General features: G+C 38.1%; 1 protein-coding gene across 2 annotated transcripts in view; it reads right to left on the bottom strand.

The window, feature by feature from the left end:
- Positions 1-22,639, bottom strand: part of RGS22 (regulator of G protein signaling 22) — a 159,126-nt gene that overhangs the window by 88,655 nt on the left and 47,832 nt on the right. For both annotated transcript variants that reach the window (XM_003256057.4, XM_003256056.2), the window contains exons 8-11: positions 20,097-20,715; positions 18,460-18,621; positions 8,756-8,930; positions 4,306-4,439 (exon numbers count right to left, since the gene is read on the bottom strand). In XM_003256057.4, the coding sequence (XP_003256105.1) occupies positions 4,306-4,439; positions 8,756-8,930; positions 18,460-18,621; positions 20,097-20,715 (1,090 nt within the window). The remainder of the gene's footprint in view (positions 1-4,305; positions 4,440-8,755; positions 8,931-18,459; positions 18,622-20,096; positions 20,716-22,639) is intronic.

The following is a 22,639-nucleotide window of genomic DNA, read 5'->3' on the forward strand; positions in this document are numbered from 1 at the left end:
TAAGCCATTGCTAGTTAGGTTTCTGGTATTTGCAGCTGAAAACATTCTTGATATGAACAACAAACATATCCACCTGTACCCATCCTTACTTCTTTCCATGTTGTCTCAGGAAGAAGCGCCCCACCTCCTGCCTGTGGTTAATCTAATTCCCTTGGCTCTTGAACCTGTCCCTCTATTCTCCTTTGAATATGGAGACCTTTTTTTTCCTCATCTATCTTCAGCTTCTCCATTTCCACTGGATTCTATTCTATGCGTATCAACAGACTCAAGACTTCACCTTAAAAATACTCTTTCTGATGAGAACAAAAACCTTTAGCTAGACTAACCAAGAAAAACCTTTAGTGGCTGGGCACGGTGGCTCACGCCTATAATCCCAACACTTGGGAGGCTGAGGTGGGTGGATCACTTGAGGTCAGGAGTTCGAGACCAGCCTGGTCCACATGGTCAAACCCTGTCTCTACTAAAAATACAAAAATGAGCCAGGCGTGGTGGCAGGTACCTGTAATCCCAGCTACTCGGGAGGCTGAGGCAGAAGAATTGCTTGAACTCATGAGGTGGAGGTTGCAGTGACGCAAGATTGCGCCACTGCACTCCAGCCTGGGCAGAGTGAGACTCTGTCTCAAAAAAAACAAAAAACAAAACAAAACAAACACGAAAAACAAAAATCTTTAGCTAGACTAACCAAGAAAAAGAGAAGACTCAAATTACTTAAATCAGGAATAAAAGAGGATACCTCAATACCAACCTTATATAAATTAAAAGGATTATGGAGGAATACTTAGGAATGAAGAACTATATGCAAACAAATTAGGTAATTTGATGAAATGAACAAATTCCTAGAGAGACACAAATTACCAAAAATTACTCAAAAAGAAAGAAAACCTGAATAGATCTATAACAAGTAGAGATTAAATCAATAATTTGATATCTCCCCACACAAATAAAAGGCCTGGGCCCAAAAGGATTCACTGGTGAACTCTGTCAAGTACTTAAAGAACTAATATGCAGTTCTTCCCAAATTCTTATAAAATTAGAAGGGGAGGGGACACTTCCTAACTCATTCTGCTCATTCTGTTTTTTTGTTTGTTTTTTGTTTTCTGTTTTTTTTTTTTTTGAGAGCCTCACTCTGTCGCCCAGGCTGGAGTGCAGTGGCACGATCTGGGCTCACTGCAACCTCTGCCTCTTGGGTTAAAGGTATTCTCCTGCATCAGCCTCCTGAGTAGCTGGGATTACAGGCATAAGCCATCATGCCTGGCTAATTTTTGTATATTTAGTAGAGATGGGGTTTCACCATGTTGGCCAGGCTGGCCTGAAACTCCTAACCTCAAGTGATCCACCCACTTCGGCCTCCAAAAGTGCTGGAATTACAGGCATGAGCCACCATGCCCGGACTAAAATTCTCCCTTCCTTTGGCTTCTATGACACCACTCTTTCCTTATTTGTACATCTCTGATCTCTCAGATTACCTTTTCTTTTTTTTCTTTTTTTTTTCTCAGATTGTCCTTTCTTGGTCTTCTCTTCAAGTTCCTTATTCTCTGCCTTTACTGTAAACCTTGGTAATTTAGTTCTCATTATATACTGCTCTTTCTCTCTCTCATGATCATCTCATCCATGCCCACAGCTTCAACTACCCACTAAAATGTAATGCTTCCTCGATTTTCCACTTGTAATTGATCTGTCTCCTGGGCTCCAAACCTATATTTCAACTGTTTTGAACATGTGTATCCCAATATATATCCTAATGTAGTTTTACATTTTTTATTGAGATAAAATTCACATTGTCAACACACAAAAAATTCAGATGTAGAGAAACTGAAACCCAACAGTTTCATCTCATCCTTGGAGTACTGGCTGGGCTTGGTGGCTCATGCCTGTAATCCCAGCACTTTGGGAGGTGGGAGGATTGCTTGAGGCCAGGAGTTCAAGACCAGCCTGGGCAACATTGTGAGAACCCATCTCTACAAAAAAAAAAAATTAGTCAGGCATGGTGGCACACACCTGTAGTCCTAGCTACTTGGGAGGCTGAGGTGGGAGGATCACTTGAGCCCAGAAGTTCAAGGCTGCATGCCATAGCACTCTAGTCTGGGCAAGAGAGTGAGACATCTCAAAAAAACAAAAAAGAAAAAAAAAAGAGTACCTTAGGCTCTATATTCCTTCATTCAACAAATATTAATTGAACACATACTATGTGCCAGATGCTGTACTATACCCCGGAGCATTCACCTAGGAAGCACCCCAAATTAAAATCATCTGCCTCCTCCTGTCCTGCTTTTCCTCCTTCTGAGAATAACAAATACACAGAAAATAATGTAGAAATAGTTCTTAAACATATTTTTAAAAAGTTCAACTTCAGTCAAAATAAGAAATACTGTTTTTAAAATATATGTTTAGCAAGGGTAATGCATATTACGTTGGTGAAGGAATGGTTAAAAAAAGGCACTCTTATACATGCTAAAGGAAGTATAAGTTGTTATAACTCCTATGAAAGACAACTTGATATTATCTAGCAAAAGTTAAAAAGCACATGAACTTTGACTCAAAAATTCTACTTTTAGGAATTTATCATATATATGATATATAATATATATATTCAACAATATTAATTGTTGAATTAATGTTGAATAATCCAACTTTTCTCTCGACTCATGCCTGTATGTCCTTTCACTTGTTTCATCACCTGAAAAATGAAGATAATGCTTTCTTTATGGGGATATATATATATATGAAATAGAGCAATGTATAAGAATATCCACTATAACATTGTTTGTAACAGAAAAAAAATAGAAACAATGTCATGTCCATCAATAGAGTACAAATGCAAAGTATGGTATAAAATGAAAGAAGCAGACATAGGAGGAGGCAAGATGACAAGAATAAGAATCAAAATAGATTACAGTATATCTATTGCTATAGCACAATCACTGTTATGGAAAAAAATCTAAGATATTTTAATAAAAATTTAAAATAAAAAAACAAGGCACAAGTGTATAGCATGCCACTATTTTTGAATTATGTTTATATTTCTAATTTTTAAGAATAATCTCAGTAAATGACACACAAAAAACTCTCCAGTTGTTCTTGAGTTCATAGAGAATAATCTTCAGATTCTTTAATATGACAGATAAGAAATTGCACATTCTGAACCTCACTTATCTTTTCAGCTCATCTCCTGCTTTTTCACTGTAATACTCTATACTCTAGCCATAACAGTGTATAGTTTTCAAAATTCAACTTTTCTGTCAACTCATGACTATATGTCTTTTCACTTGTTTTATCACTTGAAAAATGATGAGAATGCTTTCTTCATGGGGATGCAGTAAGAATTAACAGATACATGTGCCTTCAGAATGGTGTTGCAATTAAAAAAAAAAGAATTAATTTATACAATGCAAGCAAAGTGTCAATGCCACAAAAGCTCGTTAACTGCTACTTTTGGAAATGGTAGAGAAGGTGATTTGGATCAACCTCAGGTAGAAGGCAACTAGACAAGCTGAAAAAACTTACAAAAATAATCTGCTTAAAGGCATCTGCGTGTTAACAATGTAGTCAAGAATAACTGAGCCAAAACCCAGAGGATAAGAATTCACAGAGATGACTTCGGCATTTGAGGCTGCTTTTTCCTGAGGGTTTGCTTATGAGAGTCAAAGACACTGGTAAACACTTCATACTTTTTTTTTTTTTTAGATGGAGTCTCACTCTGTTGCCCAGGCTGGAGTGCAGTGGCATGATCTTGGCTCACTGCAACCTCTGCCTCCCGAGTTCAAGTGATTCTCATCCCTCAGCCTTCCGAGTAGCTGATACTACAGGCACGTGCCACCACACTCGGCTAATTTTTTAAAATTTTTGTAGAGACATGATTTCACTATATTACCTAGGCTGGTCTCAAGCTCCTAGGCTCAAGCAATCTGCCTGCCTTGGCCTCCAAAATGCTGGGATTACAGCTCTGAGCCACCGTGTCTGGTCAGTAACAATGACAATATTCTTGAGAGTCTTATAAGTTCTCAAATTTGAGAAATACAGAATTATTGAATAGAGCCAAAAAAGAATTAGAGGGCAATCTTCTCAGAGAAGTCTTGAGAAGCTGGAGATCAGAGGCATCATCTCTTTAACATTACTAATATCTGGAACTCTACTCCTAATTTAGAGTATTCATGCAAAGTATAAGCCTCTAATACATACCACTGAAAATTAAGAACCCATGTAAAAATATCAAAGTACTAGTTTTTTATTTCTGTTTAGTTTTTAAATTCTCTAAAACTCTTAGGATTGCAGAAAAGCACTTAACACACAAAAAGTTGCACCTACCCTTTCTCAATCACATCATCCTTAGAAGAACCTGGATACAAAAGCACCCTCTTCCAAGGCTTTTGAGTTGCTGTTTTTACTTCAGGTGATTTATTGGGAGATTTAGGAGGTTGTGATAAGCTGAATTCTTCTTTCTAAAAGATGGTAACATAATGAGCAAAATAAAAATAAGAGAGAGAAAAAAGCACAGCTCTGCATCTATACCTCAAATTTGTTCTGATCACTAGAGTACTTTTTCTTTCACTCTGCCTCCTACAATGCTTGCCATTAGAATAGAAATTTTTTCCTTCACCAACTCCTACTTTTATGCAAGCAGCAAAGTGGAATCAAACAGCAATTTAGACTGTAAAAAAGGAGAAGCCAAAGGCTTATATCCTTACTTCCACCATTGTGAAAGAAGACTCTTTCCTGGAGAAAGAACATTGTAAAAACTATTCTTTTTTCTATAACTGAACAGGTATTAGAGCTAGATATATGTATGTGTGGCGAGGGCTGTGTGTGGGGGCAGGGGGGCAGGGTGCGGGTGTCAGCAGTCACAGGGCAGGGAAATGAAACAAAGATACCCTTGGTCCACATAAGAAGGGCTCTATATCTTAACAGCACTATTTCCTTCCATTTTGGGGCATTTATTTCATGGTCATTTTTCCCATTCTTAGTTATTTATGGTAAAAGTTAACAATTTAAATCCAGAATATGAGACGCATGGATTAAAAAAAGTATAAACAACTAAATGTCCAAATGGAGAATGGGATATACATAAATGTAACATTATACAATACTTAAAAGCAGTAGTTACAAAAATGATGACACACATGGAAAAATCCTTATGATAAAAGAGATAATCAGAAAACAAAAGTCTAGGTACAGTAAAACAAAAAATTCACAGAAGCAGCCTAAAATAAGTTAGTAATTGTCTGGAAGTAGGTAAGATCAGAACTCCAGTTTCCAAATTTACAGTAGTTTTATTACTTTTATAATTATTTTTATAATTTCAAAAACAAACATACAAAACTTTTCAATATGTCAACTTCCATTAGAATACTATATACATTGCAAGAAAGCAAGGAATATACTTATAATGTTTTATTATCCAGAACAAACAATAATACCTTATATATACTCTATGTAATAACTACTAATAATTTTTTTAAGAATTCTATAAAGAAAATTAATAACAAGTATATTCTATATATAAATTCCCATATATAAGGGCTTACATCTGTTTCAGTAATTCAGAACACAGCATGACATTAAACAACACTCTATAAATGAGAGTTACCACAGGAGGCTGAGCCTATTATTTAAAGTATATAATACAAAAGTAGGCAAATTTATAGAAACAGAAAGTAGGGTGATGGTTACCAGGGGCTGTGGGGATGGCAAAAAGGAGAGTTGGTCTTTAATGGGCAGAGTCATATTTGCAAGATAAAAAAGTTCTAGAGATCTGTTTCACAACATTGTGAATATAATTAACACTATTGAACTCATACATATAAAAAATGATTAAGATGACAAATTTTATGTTATGTTTTCTACTACAATAATTTTTTTAAGTTTTCTTAAAAAAATTAACGTTATCATATAGACAAAGGCCTATATTAGACTTTTTGAGCTTGCTGGCTTAGGTGAAAGCTAGAAGTAGCCAGAAAGTAACTGATGGGGATGGGTGGGGAAACAAAAACGAAACAAAAAAACCTGAGAAAGGGTCACAGTGGATTGTAGCAGAGGGCGGTATAAAGGAACTGCTCTCCAGCATGAGTGTGATGGTGGATACACAATGTATACTTTTGTCCAAATTTATAGAACTATACACTAAAAAGGGTGAATTTTGCTGTATATAAGTTATACCTTAGTTTCTGTAATGGAAAAATAAAATGGAATTGAGCTCTATTCCTTACATTATTTTCTGCCAAGGAGAGAGAGAGTGAGATCAGAATGAGTTGTCCAACTAGAAAACATCAATGACAGCATATGGTAATGATTTTCAGGAAGTCAAATGAAAACAACAGATGAGAAGTCAGGTTTATACCACTTTTTCACACAAGCTAATCTCTGCCCACTCATTTGGCATTGTTCTCTTATTCAAGTTCCTTTCATCAACCACGTCACTTATTTTTTCTTCTCCCTTTCTTTTCAGCTTAATAATGTTGTTTGTACAAATGTTCATATGTTATCAGATGATGTGCTCCCTGTACTACAGCTCCAAGATGAGGAAACATTTGTGCACTAAAGTGAAATTAACTTAAAATGTGGTCCCCAAAGCAGCAGCAAGAGCATCACCAGGCAGAGAGCTTGTTAGAAATGCAAATGAGGCTGGGCACGGTGGCTCAAGCCTGTAATTCCAGCACTTTGGGAGGCAGAGGCGGGGGCAGAACACCTGGGTCAGGAGTTTGAGACCTGCCTGGCCAACATGGTGAAATCCCGTCTCTACTACAAACAGAAAAAAATTAGCTGGGCGTGGTGGTGGGTGCCTGTAATACCAGCTACTTGGGAGGCTGAGGCAGGAGAATTGCTTGAACCTGGGAGGCAGAGGTTGCGGTGGGCTGAGACCATGCCATTGCACTCCAGCCTGGGCATCTCCAAAAAAAAAAAGGAAAAAAAGAAAAGCAAATGAATCCTTGGGTTCCACCCGAGAACTACTGGATTTTGATCTCTGGGTGAAGCCCAGGAATCTATTTTAACAAGCTCTTCAGCTGACTTTTCTGAATGGTAAAGCTTGAGAACCACCAGTCTACAGCAGTGTTTCACGTATGAATCACCTGAGAACCTTAATAAACCGCAGGATATAAAATGTGGCTCTAATGTTCAGGAAGGGTTGAGAACTTCAGTTGTAAGCTAACCCCCTGATTTTACAGAGTGACCCTGACCCATTCCAGATCAATTAAATCAGAATCTCTGAAGGCATGACCCAGGCATTGGTATGTCTGAATAGTTCTTCAGGTGATTCTAATGTTTCCATGGTTAAACCACAGACAGGGTTAAGGTCCCTCTAGCTCTAAAACACTGCTTGTGGAAGTAAAACTTTAAAAACTGTATTATATATCTTCTGCCTTTTAAAATAAGACATCCTGAATATAAAGCAATCTTTCTAAGAGGTTGTAGGTGACTATATGGCCAATAACAGTTAACATGCAACACCTTTAAGGGCTACTATGATTAATAAGGCTCTTTACTTCTGAAACACAGGTCATATCTACAGTTACTGCAGCTCTATGCCAAAATGTAGGGTTATTTATTTCTTCTCTATAAAGTTAGTTAACTTTTCTTCTCTTTTTGAACTTTCCCTCTTTATATTTTTGTACTGTTTTCCCCATTTGAAAAAATGCTCATAACTTATAATTCAGCTATTGCTACTTCTCACTCATTCATTCAATTTATACTTACTCAGCAACTATTATGTGCCAGGCACTGTTCCAGGCACTGGTGAAATGCACTTAAAGAAAAGTTCTTTACATTCTAGTAGGAGGTAAAAGACAATAAATAGATAAATCACATGGTAATAAATATAGTAAAGCAAAATAAAGGAGGGCAAAGGGTATAGATGGTGATGGAGGGCATGTGTGCTATTCTATGTAAGTGTGTTTATATAGAAATAATAAGCCTCAAGAATAGCCTCTCTGATTAAGTGGCACTTGAGCAGACAGCTAAAGGAAGTGAGGGGGAAAGCCATCTGCATATCTGGAGGAAGAGTGCTCTAAGCAAGGCAAACAGCAAGCACAAAGCCCTGGAGATTTTTCTGTGATGTCTTCAGAGAAGAGCAAGGAGACCAATGTGGTTGGAATGGAGTAAGTTAGAGTGGTAGGAAATGAAGTCAGAGGGTTAGCAGGAGCTTATACAACTGTGTAAAGACTTTGGATTTTATTCTGAGTGAAAAAGAAGACCACTGGAGAATTTTGAGAAGGTGAGTGACATGATTTTATATATATATATATATATATTTTTTTTTTTTTTTTTTTTTTTTTTTTTTTGAGACACAGTCTTGCTCTGTCCCCCAGGCTGGAGTGCAGTGGTGCAATCTCAGCTTACTGTAAGCTCCACCTCCTGGGTTCACACTATTCTCCTGCCTCAGCCTCCCAAGTAGCTGGGACTACAGGCACTCGCCACCACACCCGGCTAATTTTTTGTATTTTTAGTAGAGACGGGGTTTCACCATGTTAGCCAGGATGGTCTCAATCTCCTGACCTCGTGATCCGTCTGCCTCGGCCTCCCAAATGCTGGGATTACAGGCATGAGCCACCGTGCCCGGCCATGATTATATATTTTTAAAGGCTCACTTTGGCTGCTTGGTAGAGAACAGACGGCAGGTTTTCTTATTTCCTAAATGTTGCAGCTTGTACATTAGCAACAATCACAACAAAGCTTATAATGAAAATTATCAGTGCACAAACACTCGAGCATACGTATTTTACTACAAACTTAGTAGAGATCATAGCATGAATGTACACCCTACCTGGATCTCAGGTATCTGTGGAATGCAAGATTTGGGTCTTAATGGCAAGAGGGTTGCCATTTGTGGAAAAGGGTCAATATCTTTCCTTGGTTTTGCTTGACGGAGGTGCCAGAATTTCAGTTCAGCACTAGCATATTTTGTTGAGGCTGAATGGGTAACACAGAATCTTGGTGCCCTGTTTATTGGAAAAATAAATGTAAGATTAAACTAAACAATAAGCCTCAAAAATGAAAAGCCTACAAAATACATAATAGCTGTGCTCACAATTAACAGTCTTGCCATACCTCTTTTCTAATAACTTTTACTTCTTTCTCTACTGTGTAGCCTTGAAAAAATATTTTTCTATGATATGTCAGCTGCCTGCAATCCCATTCACTCATACAAAAAGGCAATATACATTGGGAAAAACATCGTAAGTAAAATTATGTTCAAATTATTAGCTGCTTGATAAGAAAACTAAAAATATAAAAATTAGCTGGGCATGGTGACAGGTGCGTGTAACCCCAGCTACTCAGAGGGGTGAGGCAGGAGATTAGCTTGAACCCAGAAGGCGGAGGTTACAGTGAGCCAAGATTGTGCCATTGCACTCCAGCCTGGGCGACAAGAGCGAAACTCCATCTAAAAAAGGAAGAAAGGAAGGAAGGAAGGGAGGGAGGGAGAGAGGGAGGGAAGGAAGGAATCTGTCTGTCCATAAAGGAATTTTTAAAACAACTTACAGTTTCTAGTAAAATAAATATAAAATGTACTTGGGATAATTTTAAAGCACCTTGGCATTTATCTATAATAAAAATTGTTAGAATAAAATTAACATTTAAAACATATAAACTTTTTTTTTTTCTTTTGACACGGAGTCTTGCTCTGTCGCCCAGGCTGGAATGCAGTGGTGTGATCTCAGCTCACTGCAACCTCTGCCTCCCGGGTTCAAGCAATTCTCCTGCCTTGGCCTCCCAAGTAGCTGGGACTACAGGCGCGTACCACCATGCCCGGCTAATTTTTTTTATTTTTAGTAGAGACAGGGTTTCACCGTGTTAGCCAGGATGGTCTTGATCTCCAGACCTTGCGATCTGCCCTCCTCAGCCTCCCAAAGTGCTGGGATTTCAGGCGTGAGCCACTGCGCCCGGCCTATAAACATTTTTATAATGCTTAAGTATGCTACTAAAGTAGGTTATAATGCATACTATTTATTTTCAAGCCTTAAATTTGAAGGTAAGAATTAATTTTACAATAATTTATATAAATCAAAGACCAACATTACTGCCAGAAACTTAGGGAAAAGAATGTCTGGCACAATATTAAGGCCACGCTTAATTGGATAGACATCATGGTATTCAGTATGTGGGCTAACACTTTATTGGATATAGGGTTAACTCCAGCTGTAAGAGCCTGCTGCTAATTGCTTCTTGGACCAGGTCTTCCCCTTAATGCCACAGCCCAAAGACTAATTCTTATTCCATATTTCAAGGCCTGGTAGAAAATTACTTCCCTTTATAATAGGAAGAATGACTATGCATGATGGCTCATACCTGTAATCCCAGTATTTTGGGAAGCCATGGTGGGAGGATTGCTTGAGGCCAGGAGTTCAAGACCAGCCTGGGCAACACACCAAGCTTGTCTCTACAGAAAAATTTTTTAAATTAGCTGAGCATGGTGGCATGTTCCTGTAAGTCCTATCTACTTGGGAAGTTGAGGTGAGAGGATCACTTGAGCTTAGCAGTTCCAGGCTGCAGTGAGCCATGACCACGCCACTGCACTCCAGCCTGACTGACAAAGTGAAACCTGTCTCTAAGAAAATTTAAAAAATTTTTTAAATAAAGTAAAATAGGAAAACGATGGATATCTCTCCTGATATGAACACAGATTGGGAGTGAAAGAGAACCCAAAGTCCATAATTAGTTTAGGATCAGAAAGCATTTGGTATAGATCTCTGTGGTCATTCTATACTGTATTTCAGAACCTTTACTTGCAGACTTGGAAATATTCCAAATTACTTATTTGCATGTCAGCCAGTAAGGGGGCATATCTATAGACTTTTATCAAATAAATCATACATGGGATGGCTGGCAGAACTCCTCATGGCACATGGTGATGGTGGTTGTGGGGTAAGGCTCCTCCACCTTTGGAAAGGGGAAGGAATGGTGGGAAGCACTACAAGTTATGCTTTGAGTGTCAGCTCAGCCACAGTAAAATAGAACACCAGGTTGACTTCTAAGGTGCTTGACTCTAGTCCTTGACTTCTGGATGGCACCTCTGGACCCATCTAGGGCCTGCGGGAACTTGCCACCCTGAAGGGAAGGACGCAAGCCTGGCTGGCTTTGCCACCTGCTAATTGTAGAGCCCAGGGCTTTGAGCAAACATACACAGTAGCCAGGGAGTGGTTACAGCAGGGCTTGGGCAAGACCCAGTGCTACGCTACCTTCAGATCTGACCCAGCACAGTCATAGTGGTGGTAGCTGCACTCCACTCCCAGCTTTAGGTGGCTCAGAACAGAGAGACTCTATTTGGGAGAAAGTAAGGGAAGAGAACAAGAGTCTCCACCTGGGGTCCAGAAGATTCTCCCAGATATTGTCTGAGACCATCCAGGAGGTACCTCTATGAGTTTGCAACAACAACAGCATTACTAGCCTTAGAGTGCCCCCTAAAGCAGATACAGCTTATATCACAATAGCCAAGTCCTTTCAAATATCTGGAAAGCCTTCCCAAGAAGGATGGGTACAAAAAAGCCCAGGTAGTGAAGACTACAATATCTACCTGATACGGTTTGGCTCTGTGTCCCCACCCAAATCTCACCTTGAATTATAATTCCCACATGTCATGGGAGGGATCCAATGGGAGGTAACTGAATCATGGGGGCAGGTCTTTCCCATGCTGTTCTCCTGGTAGTGAATAAGTCTTACAGTTCCCCTGCACAAATTCTTTTGCCTGCTGCCATGTAAGATATCCCTTTGCTCTTCCTTTGTTTTCTACCATGATTGTGAGGCCTCTCCAGCCATGTGGAACTATGAGTTCATTAAACCTCTTTGCTTTATATATTACCCAGTCTTGGGTAGGTCTTTATTAGCAGCATGAGAATGAACTAATACAGTAAATTGGTACCAGTAGAGTGGGGTGCTGCTGTAAAGATACTGAAAATGTGGAAGCAACTTTGGAACCGGGTAACAGGCAGAGGTTGGAACAGTTTGGAGGGCTCAGAAGAAGACAGGAAGATGTGGCAAAGTTTGGAACTTCCTAGAGACTTGTTGAATGGCATTGACCAAAATGGTGATAGTGTGGACAATAAAGTCCAGGTTGAGGTGGTCTCAGACGGAGATGAGGAATTTGTTGGGAAATGGAGCAAAGGTGACTCTTGCTATGTTTTAGCAAAGAGACTGGTGGCATTTTGCCCCTGCCTCAGAGATCTGTGGAACTTTGAACTTGAGAGAGATGATTTAGGGTATCCAGGGGAAAAAATTTCTAAGCAGTGAAGTGTTCAAGGGGAAGCAGAGCATAAAAGTTTGGAAAATTTGCAGCCTGACCATGCGATAGAAAACCCATTTTCTGGGGAGAAATTCAAGCTGGCTGCAGAAATTTGCATAAGTAATGATGAGCCAAATGTTAATCGCCAAGACAATGGAGAAAATGTCTCCAGGGCATGTCAGAGAACTTCACAGCAGCCCCTCCCATCATAGGCCTAGAGGCCTAGGGGAAAAAAAAAATGTTTTTGTGGGCTGGGGCCCAGAGCCCCCCTGCTGCTGGTGCAAGTCCCTCTGAAGCCTTGGCAGCTTCCACATGGTGTTGAGCCTGCAGGTGCACAGAGGTCAAGAATTGAGGTTTGGGAAACTCTGCCTAGATTTCAGAGTATGTATGGAAATGCCTGGATGTCCAGACAGAAGTTTGCTGCAGGGGCGGGGCACTCATGGAGAACCTCTGCTAGAGCAGTGAGGAAGGGAAATGTGGTGTTGGAGCCCCCACACAGAGTCCCCACTGGGGCACTGCCTAGTGGAGCTGTGAGAAGAGAGCCACCATCCTCCAGACCCCGGAATGGTAGATCCACCAACAGTTTGCACCGTGTGCCTGGAAAAGACACAGACACTCAATGCCAGCCCATGAAGGCAGTCGGGAGGGAAGCCATACACTGCAAAGCCACAGGGGCAGAGCTGCCCAAGACCACACAAACCCACCTCTCAGATCAGCATGACCAGGAAGTGAGACATAGAATCAAAGGAGATCATTTCAGAGCTTTAAGATTTGGCTGTCCTGCTGGATTTTGGACTTGCATGGGGCCTGTAGCCCTTTCATTTTGGCCTATTTTTCCCATTTAGAATAGGCGTATTTACCCCATTCCTGTACCCCCATTGTATCTAGGAAGTAACTGACTTGCTTTTGATTTTACAGGCTCATAGGCAGAAGGCACTTGCCTTGTCTCAAATGAGACTTTGGACTGTGGACTTTTGAGTTAATGCCAAAATGAGTTAAGACTTTGGGGACTGTTGGGAAGGCATGATGGTGTTTTGAAATGTGAAAGGAACATTAGATTTCTGGGAGGGGCCAGGGGAGGAATGATATGATTTGGCTTTGTGTCCCCACCCAAATCTCACCTTGAATTGTAATAATTCCCATGGGTCATGGGAAGAACCCGGTGGGAGGTAATGGAATTGTGCAGATGGGTCTTTCCCATGCTGGTCTTGTGGTAGTGAAAAAGACTCATGAGATCTGATTTTTATAAATGGGAGTTCCCCTGCACAAGCTCTCTTGCCTGCTGCCATGTAAGACATCCCTTTGCTCTTCCTTTGTATTCTGCCATGATTGTGAGCCCTCCCCAGTCACATGGATCTGTGAGTCCAATAAACCTCTTTCCTTGATATATATTACTCAGTCTCAGGCATGTCTTTATTAGTAGCATGAGAATGGACTAACTCTTCAATGCCCAGACACTGAAGAACATTTACTAGCTCAACATGATCCAGGAAAAAACAACCTCACCAAATGAATGAAATAAGGCAACAGGGACCAATTCTGGAGAAACAGAGATATGTGACCTTTCAGACACAGAATTCAAAATAGCTGTGTTAAGAAAACTCAAAGAAATTCAAGATAACACAGAGAAGAAAGTCAAGATTCTATCAGATAAATTTAACAAAGATATTAAAATTGTTAAACAGAATCAAGCAGCAATTCTGGAGCTGAAAAATGCAATTTGCATTTTGAAGAATGCATCAAAGTCTTAACAGCATAATTGATCAAGAAGAAGAAAGCATCAGTGAGCTTGAAGACAGGCTATTTGAAAATACACACTCAGAGGAGACAAAAAAAACAACAACAATAAAGCATGTCTAAACAGCCTCAAAAGGGCAAATCTAAGAGTTATTGGCCTTAAAGAGGAGGTAGAAAAGAGATAGGGGTAGAAAGTTTATTCAAAGGGATAGTAACAGAGAACTTCTCAAACCTAGAGAAAGATATCAATATCCAAATAAAAGAAGGTTATAGAACACCAAGCAGATTTAATCCAAAGAAGACTACCACAAGGCATTTAATACCCAAACTCTCAAAGGTCAAAGATGAAGAAAGGAACCCAAAAGCAGCAAGAAAAATAAACAATATACCGGGAGCTCTAATATATCCAGCAGCTGACTTTTCAACAGAAACATTATAGGCCAGGAGAGAGTGGTGGCATGACATATTAAAAGTAATGGCAAAAACTGCAATAACTTTTGCACCAACCTAATATTTAAAGTGCTGAAGGAAAAAACTTTTACCCTAGCATAGTACATCCAACAAAAATATCCTTCAAATATGAAGGAGAAATAAAGACTTTCCCAGACAAACAAAAGCTGAGGGATTTCATCAACACAAGACCTGTCCTACAAGAAATGCTAAAGGGAGTATTTCAATCAGAAAGCAAAGAATGTTAATGAGCAATAAGTAATCACCTGAAGGTATAAAACACACAGGTAATAAATAGCAAGTAAACAGAAAAACATAGACTATTATAACACTGTAATAGTGACGTGTAAACTACTTTTATCCCAAGTAGAAAGACTAAACAATGAACCAATCAAAATTAATAACTACAACACCTTTTCAAGACATAGACAGTACAGTAAGATATAAACAGAAACAACAAAACATTTAAAAGTTGGGGGGACAAAGTTAAAGAATAGATTTTTTATTAGTTTTCTTTTTGCTTGTGTGTTTATGCAGTGTTAAGTTCTCATCAGGTTAAAATAATGGGTTATAAGATAGTATTTGCCAGCCTCATGGTAACCTCAAACCAGAAAGCATACAATGGATACACAAGAAATAAAAAGCAAGAAACTAAATCATATCAACAGAGAAAATCACATTCACTAAAGGGAGACAGGAAGGAAAGAAGGAAAGAAAGAACACCACAAAACAACCAGAAAACAACAAAATGGCAGAAGTCCTTACTTATCAATAATGACATTGATGTAAATGGGCTAAACTCTCCAATCAAAAGACACAGTGGCTGAATGGATGAAAACACAAGGCCCACTGATATGGTGCCTGCAAGAAACACACTTCACCTACAAAGACACATACAAACTAAAAATAAAGGGATGGAAAAACATGTTCCATGTCAATGGAAACAAAAAAAAAAGCAGGAGTAGCTATATTCTATCAGACAAAACAGATTTCAAGACAAAAACTGTAAGAAGAGACAAAGAAGGTCACTATATAATGATAAAGGGGTCAATTCAGTAAGAGGATATAACAATTTTAAATATATATGTACCCAACACTGGAGCACTCTGATATATAAAGGAAATATTATTAGAACCACAAAGAGAGATAGGCCACAATGCAGTAATAGCTGGGGACATCAACACTCGACTTTCAGCATTGGAGAGATCTTCCAGAGAGAAAAATAACACAGAAATTATATCAAAGTCAATGTCCTCACTGTGATATTGTACTATAGTTATGCAAGATGTTACCACTGGGGGAAAATATATGAAAGATACACAGTATATCTCTGTATTATTTCTTTTTTTATTTTTCTTTATTTAAAAAAAATGGTTTTAATAAAATAGAGATGGAGTCTTACTGGGTTGCCCAGGCTGGTCTCAAATTCCTCACCTCAGGCAATCCTCCTGCCTCAGTCTCCCAAAGTGCTGAGATTACAGGCATGAGACATCATGCTTAGCCTTCTTTGACTATAAGTCTACAGTTACCTTAAAATAAAAAGTCTAGTGCAGATAAGTGACACAATCAGATTGATCACACTCACATGGAACAATTCACTGATCTTCAAATGGTATATATTTTTTTCTACTATGCCCATTCTCTTTCCCTTGCTTCAAGTCCCTCAAGTTCCCAGGTAAAATATTACCTCCTCTCTATATCCTGTGCATTTACCATACTTTCTTTTATTATACTAATGTCACATGTATGTTCTTCCCATCATACTGTGACCACAAGGATTTGATCATGTTTCACCCTCGTATTCTCAGCATAGCACTTAGCCTATAGTAATACTCAAAAAAAGTTTATTAAGATGATAAATCTGCAACTTTAGCTATGTGTATATACACACATACACACACCCCAACTTTATGAAATACCGATCATAAAAATGTCACATATAGAAGAATATGCTCCAAGCTGACAGCCAAATCAGGAACATACCCCTATTCACAACTGCCACAAAAAGCATACCTAGGTATATAGCTAGCAATATAGCTAGGAATACCTAGGAATATAACTAAGTAGGGAGGTGAAAATTTTCTACAAGGAGAACTACAAAGCATTGCTCCAAGAAATCAGAGGTGACACAAAGAAATGGAAAAACATTCCATACTCATGGATAAGGAGAATCAATATAATTAAAATGGCTATACTGCCCCAAGCAATTTATAGATTCAATGCTATTCCTATTAGACTACCATTGAGATTCTTCACAGAACTAGAAAAAACTATTTTAAAATTCATATGGAACCAAAAAGAGCCTAAGTAGCCAAGGCAATCCTAAGCAAAAAGAGCAAAGCTGGAGCCATCACACTACCTGACTTCAAACTATACTACAGGTCTATGGTAACCACAACAGCATGGTACTGGTACAATAACAGACACACAGACCAATAGAACAATAGAGAATGCAGAAATAAGACCACACACCTACAACTATCTGATCTTTGAAAAACCCAACAAAAACAAGCAATGGGGAAAGAATTCCCTATTCAATAAATGGAGCTAGGATAACTGGTTGGCCATATGCAGAAGACTGAAACTGGACCCCTTCCTTATACCATACACAAAAATTAACTCTAGATGGATTAAAAAGACTTAAACGTAAAACTTAAAAGCTATAAAAACCATGGAAGACAACCTAGGCAATACCATTCAGGACATAGGCACAGGCAAAGATTTCATGACAAAGATGCCAAAAGCAATTGCAACAAAAGCAAAAACTGACAAATTGGATCTGTCTAAACTAAAGAGCTTCTGCACAGCAAAGGAAACTATCAACAGAGTGAACAGACAACCTATGGAATGGGAGAAAATTTTTGCAAACTATGCATCAAACGATGCATCTAATATCCAGCATTTATAAGGAACTTAAACAAATTTACAAGAAAAAAAACCATTAAAAAGTAGGTAAAGGACATGAACGCTTTCAAAAGAAGACATGCACGTGGCCAACAGTCATATGAAAAGAAGCTCAACATCACAATCATTAGAGAAATGCAAATCAAAACCACACTGAGATACCATCTCAAGCCAGTCAGAATGGCTATTAGTAAAAAGTCAAAAAATAACAGATGCTGGTGAGGTTGTGGAGAAAAAGGAAGGCTTATACACTGTTGGTGGGAGTGTAAATTAGTTCAACCACTGTAGGAGATAGTGTGGCAATTCCTCAAAGCCGTAACAACAGAAATGCCATTTGATACAGCAATCCTATTACTGGGTATATACCCAAAGGAATATAAATTGTGCTATTATAAAGACGCATGCATGTGTATGTTCATTGCAGCACTATTCACAATAGCAAAGATAAGGAATTAACCTACATGCCCATCAATGATAGACTGGATAAAGAAAATGTGGTAAATATATACCATGGAATACTATGCAGCCATAAAAAAGAACAAGTTCGTGTCCTTTGCAAGGATATGGATGGAACTGGAGGCCATTATCCTCAGCAAACTAACATAGGAACAGATAACCAAATACATCATGTTCTCACTTATAAGTGGGAGCTAAATGATGAGAACACATAGATACACAGAAGGGAACAACATACACTGGGGCCTATCAGAGGGTGGAGGATAGAAAGGAAGGAGAGGATCAGGAAAAATAACTAATGGATATAAGGCTTAACACCTGGGTGATGAAGTAATCCATACAACAAACCCCTAATGACACAAGTTTACCTATGTAACAAACCTGCACATGTACCCCTGTACTTAAAATAGAAGTTAAAAGTAAATAAATAAAAAAAACGTAAATTCTGCTGAAAAAAAAAAAAAAAAAAGAATATGCTCACCAAAGTTAAAAGGCAACTTAAATACTGTCCTGCCTTATTGTGGATTTAAAGTCACCCAAACATCCAAATTATCTAAAGGACAAGTACCTTAAAGAAGGCCAAAGATATAACAGTCTTGTCATTTTAGGTTTCCATAAGTTATATATCCATAAGACAAAAAAAAGTATAACTCATAACTGGCCTAAGAGAAGTGAAAGTAAGTAACTGATTCATGTTTTCTTACCAATACAGAAGTAAAGGTTTTAAAACTTCAGACTGAATACTTCTTAAATGCTCTTCATTCCACTGTGATCCATCTAACAGTTTAAATTTTGATAAGATTTCTGCAGAAAGGTAGTAATCTCCATTGCTCACTAGATAGCATTTTTTCATCTTCTCAAGATGTCTGAAAGAAAACACATTTCCACATATACACACATCCATATTGGTAGAATATTCAACTACCAAAATGTTTTCACTTCTGAAATGTTTCAGACAAGTAATGAACTATCTCAAAACCAACACTGAATGTCAGAGGTAACAAAAATTTTTGTGGAGGTGAAGATATTTCTCACAGTTACGGAAATGGGAAGGGTATTTGTGACAAGCTGAATAAATGACCTTGCAAAGATGTCTACATTCTAATTTCTAGAACTTGTGACTAAGTTACCTTACATGTTAAAGGGAACTCTGCAGATGTGCTTAAGTTAAAGACTTTAAAGAGATCTCCTGTATTATCTAGATGGTCCCATTGTAATCACAAGGATCCTTCTAAGAGAGAGACAAGAAGGTCAGCATCATAGAGAAAAGATGTGAGGATAGAGCAGAAGTCAGAGAGAAGATGCTGTGCTACTAGCTTTGAAGATGGAGAAAGAGCCCATGAACCAAGGCCTTCATTAGATGGAAAAAATAAGGAATTTGTTTACCCCTAGAATCTTCTGACTTCCAGAACTGTCTGAGAATAAATAAAATTCTGTTGCTTTAAGCCACTAAGTTTGTGGTAATTTGTTACAGGAACATTGGGAACTACAGTGTTGATCCTGAAAAACCTATGTAGACTACTTGCATATAACTACCCTGACATGTCTTCAGAAGTGGTAATGATCAATCAGGTCATGCTTCATAATCAACCATTTAGTGACCTCTGCTCTTATAACTATATACAACAATGAGCTTTGTGATCTGAATGTCATTAAAATAAGTGGAATTACCCAGTGACTAGTATATACTCAGTCAAACCCTTTAAGGAAATTGCAATCTACTATAGTTGATCTGCTTCAGAGCAGATCAGGAGAATAAAGACAAGTTAAAGACTTTCCTAAAACAGGGTTCTCTTAAGGTTCTTCAACTTACAGTAATCTAAAACATACAGAGCTGACCAAACAAAGACCTGAGCCCCATCAGACCTCCAAGAAGTTCTCTAGTGGACAGACTCATCCAGATACCCAGCTACCTGGCATCTAACCAAAGATTATGGAATTTGTTAACCAAGCAGGCTGCTAGGGAGAGTAGGTGTCTATTTTATGCTAGTGTGGTTATATAACTGATAACTTATTTTATTCCATAAAAGTTATACATCATTTTAATGTTATAAAGATGAAAATAGAATAATTAATTTGAAAGTAGTTCTAGAATGTATGGGCAGAAACTACGCAAACCCAAATAACTGTTATCATTAGTATCTGAAAACTATGAAATCAGAAAACTAGTGTGATCAATATTTACTATTATAATAAAATAAGTTTTATTATCATTCATTCCTCCAAGAGTAAAAAATTACATTTTTTAAAATTTACTTCGGGCTTTCTCTCTGTGCTAAATAGCCCAAATTAATATTCATAATTTTTTTTAAACTATTGAAAAATAAAAAGATAGAATTACCTTTGATGTCTTCCAGGGTCCTTAAGAACTTTTAACCTCTCAATATCCATCCATAGCCACCAGTATCTCTCTCCCAATGTACCTTTTATAAATTTCTTAAATCTTTCAAACTCCTTTCTATTGCCAATGTCATAAGTCCTATGAGAAATACACCAGTCCGCCCTGCTCTCCGGTCCAGCGCTCTCAGTCTTTGAACTTAAACTTGTTTGTTCTATCTCTTCTGACCTCTCCTTTGCAGTTTGAACTAATTCACTTAAAAAATTCTTGCCACAAATAGACTCGAAACAATCATCAAATGACACTTTTGTTATATTGTTGAAGTTTATATAGTCTGGGGTTTCTCCAACTGGCTTTCCAACAATTTGCTGAATTGCTCTTCTCAAAATAAAGTATATATAGGAGCTTAAAAATTCTTCACATGTTGAGAAATGCATTGTCAGGCTTTCATCAACATCCTGTTTCTTTTCAAGGTATACCCTCAGAAGAGCTTGAGAAGGAGTGTCTTGTAGAAATACAGACACCTCTTCTTCTTCTTCTTCAAATTCAGAAATCAGTTTGTTGGTTTTAGATGGGTCCTTTTTTGTCCTAGGGTGAACTCCATCATCAAAGATAAAATTCTCTGTATTAAGTCATAAAAGGCTATTAGATTAGATATGAATACAAATCTTTCTTATTATTAAATAGATGCTATAGAGCCAGAATGGCAAATGGGTTTATCATAGGTAGTGAATGCATGGACCAGTGTCTTAAGAAGGATTCTGGGCCAGTCACGGTGGCTCACGCCTGTCATCCCAGCACTTTGGGAGGCTGTGGTGGGCGGATCACTTGAGGTCAGGAGTTCCAGACCAGCCTGGCCAACATGGTGAAACCCCATCTCTACTAAAAATACAAAAATTAGCCAGGCGTGGTGGCGCAATAATCCCAGCTACTCAGGAGGCTGAGGCACGAGAATTGCTTGAACCTAGGAGATAGAGGTTGCAGTGAGCTGGGAGCACACCACCGCACTCCAGCCTGGGCAACAGAGCAAGACTCTGTCTCAAAAAAAGAAAAGAAAAGAAAAGAAACAAAAAAGAAAAAAAAGAAGGATTCTGAGGCTACATTTGGAACCAGTAGAAATAAAACTGCCAATGGGAATTAACCTTGTCTTCCCAGGATTTGGAAGAAAAGAATGGTGGCAGATGTACTAAATATTTGACATCCCTAACACACAGAAGATATTCAAAAATACATTATGTACTTTTAAAATGTAATATTCCAGACTGATATATAATATCAATATATAAGGGCCAAATCTATTAAGGAATTAGAATACGTATACTAAATGATTATATGTGCTTTGATACTTCATGTTGTATGATAAAAGAAAATTCACTACCATAGATTGAGACCATGTATGAACAGACCAGAACTGGAGACAATAATAGCAAGTTTTAAAATTCACCATTTCATTAAAAGATTCAATTACTATCAAACTTACAATCTATCATTAAACTTACAAAATGGCACGAGATACTTATGAAGGTTTACAAAGGGATTATTTGTATGATTTTTCTAAAGATATAGTATTCAGCTCCTATTTTCTCTTTCAAAAATCAGTGACATGTCTGACGTTAGTGCTTTATCTCACATAGTAAATCTGCCCCTTGAATTGCCACAGATCAGCTAACTGTTGTCATCCATGCCCCATTCTCAATGACCATTTTCTCAATTACCAGAGTTCAAATCTCAATGAACTGGAAACATTTCATTACAATTTTTATTGCAAGTAAATTCCCCAATATTGAGAGATTAGGCTTTGTAAATCTGTGAGAGGATGCTGGACGTACACTCAATCCCATGGAACTGAAGGGAGGATGTCGCAGAGAGCGAGGCAGGCATTCCAGCTCACCATCTCCTGCCATCCTTCTCTTCCTGTATACTATTTTTATCTCCAATTATATACTTCAATATTTTGAGAAAACAACAAGAAGCCTATGAATCCAGCTATTTTCAATTGGGGAGATTATTTTCTTCTTTACCTAGACTCAGGTTCAATTCTAGGGAATCCAGATTTAACTTCCCCAGAGGTTGCTTATACTTCTTAAAGAGATTAGTTAAGAACTGTAAGTGAATTCCTGAGTTCTTCTCCTGAGTCCTCACACCTAAGTTTTTTTCTCTAACAATATCACTGTTAATGACTCCTATTTCTGGAAGATTCCTTTTATTTTTATGAAAAGTCACTATATCCACAAAGCTCCCCACGGTAGAAATTTATCTGCTTTCTAAGGTCAAAAATAGTCTGAACTTAAAAACAGAAGGGAAACTCAATTTCCATCAATAACTTTTTTTTTTAGGAAGGGAAAAATGTTGTACCCACTTTATTGCAAAGACTTAACAAGAACTTGTAAACTGTGATAAGAAATAATGACATTGATTAACTGCATATTAGGTACCAAGCACCAGGCCAGGCATTTTCTATCCATTTAGTATATATCATTATTCTAATCTTACAGATGAGAAAAGGCAAGGCTCCCAGAAGTGGAAAAACTCCTCAAACATCACAC

Source organism: Nomascus leucogenys, chromosome 16, assembly GCF_006542625.1.
Source record: "Nomascus leucogenys isolate Asia chromosome 16, Asia_NLE_v1, whole genome shotgun sequence".
Classification (NCBI taxonomy): domain Eukaryota; kingdom Metazoa; phylum Chordata; class Mammalia; order Primates; family Hylobatidae; genus Nomascus; species Nomascus leucogenys.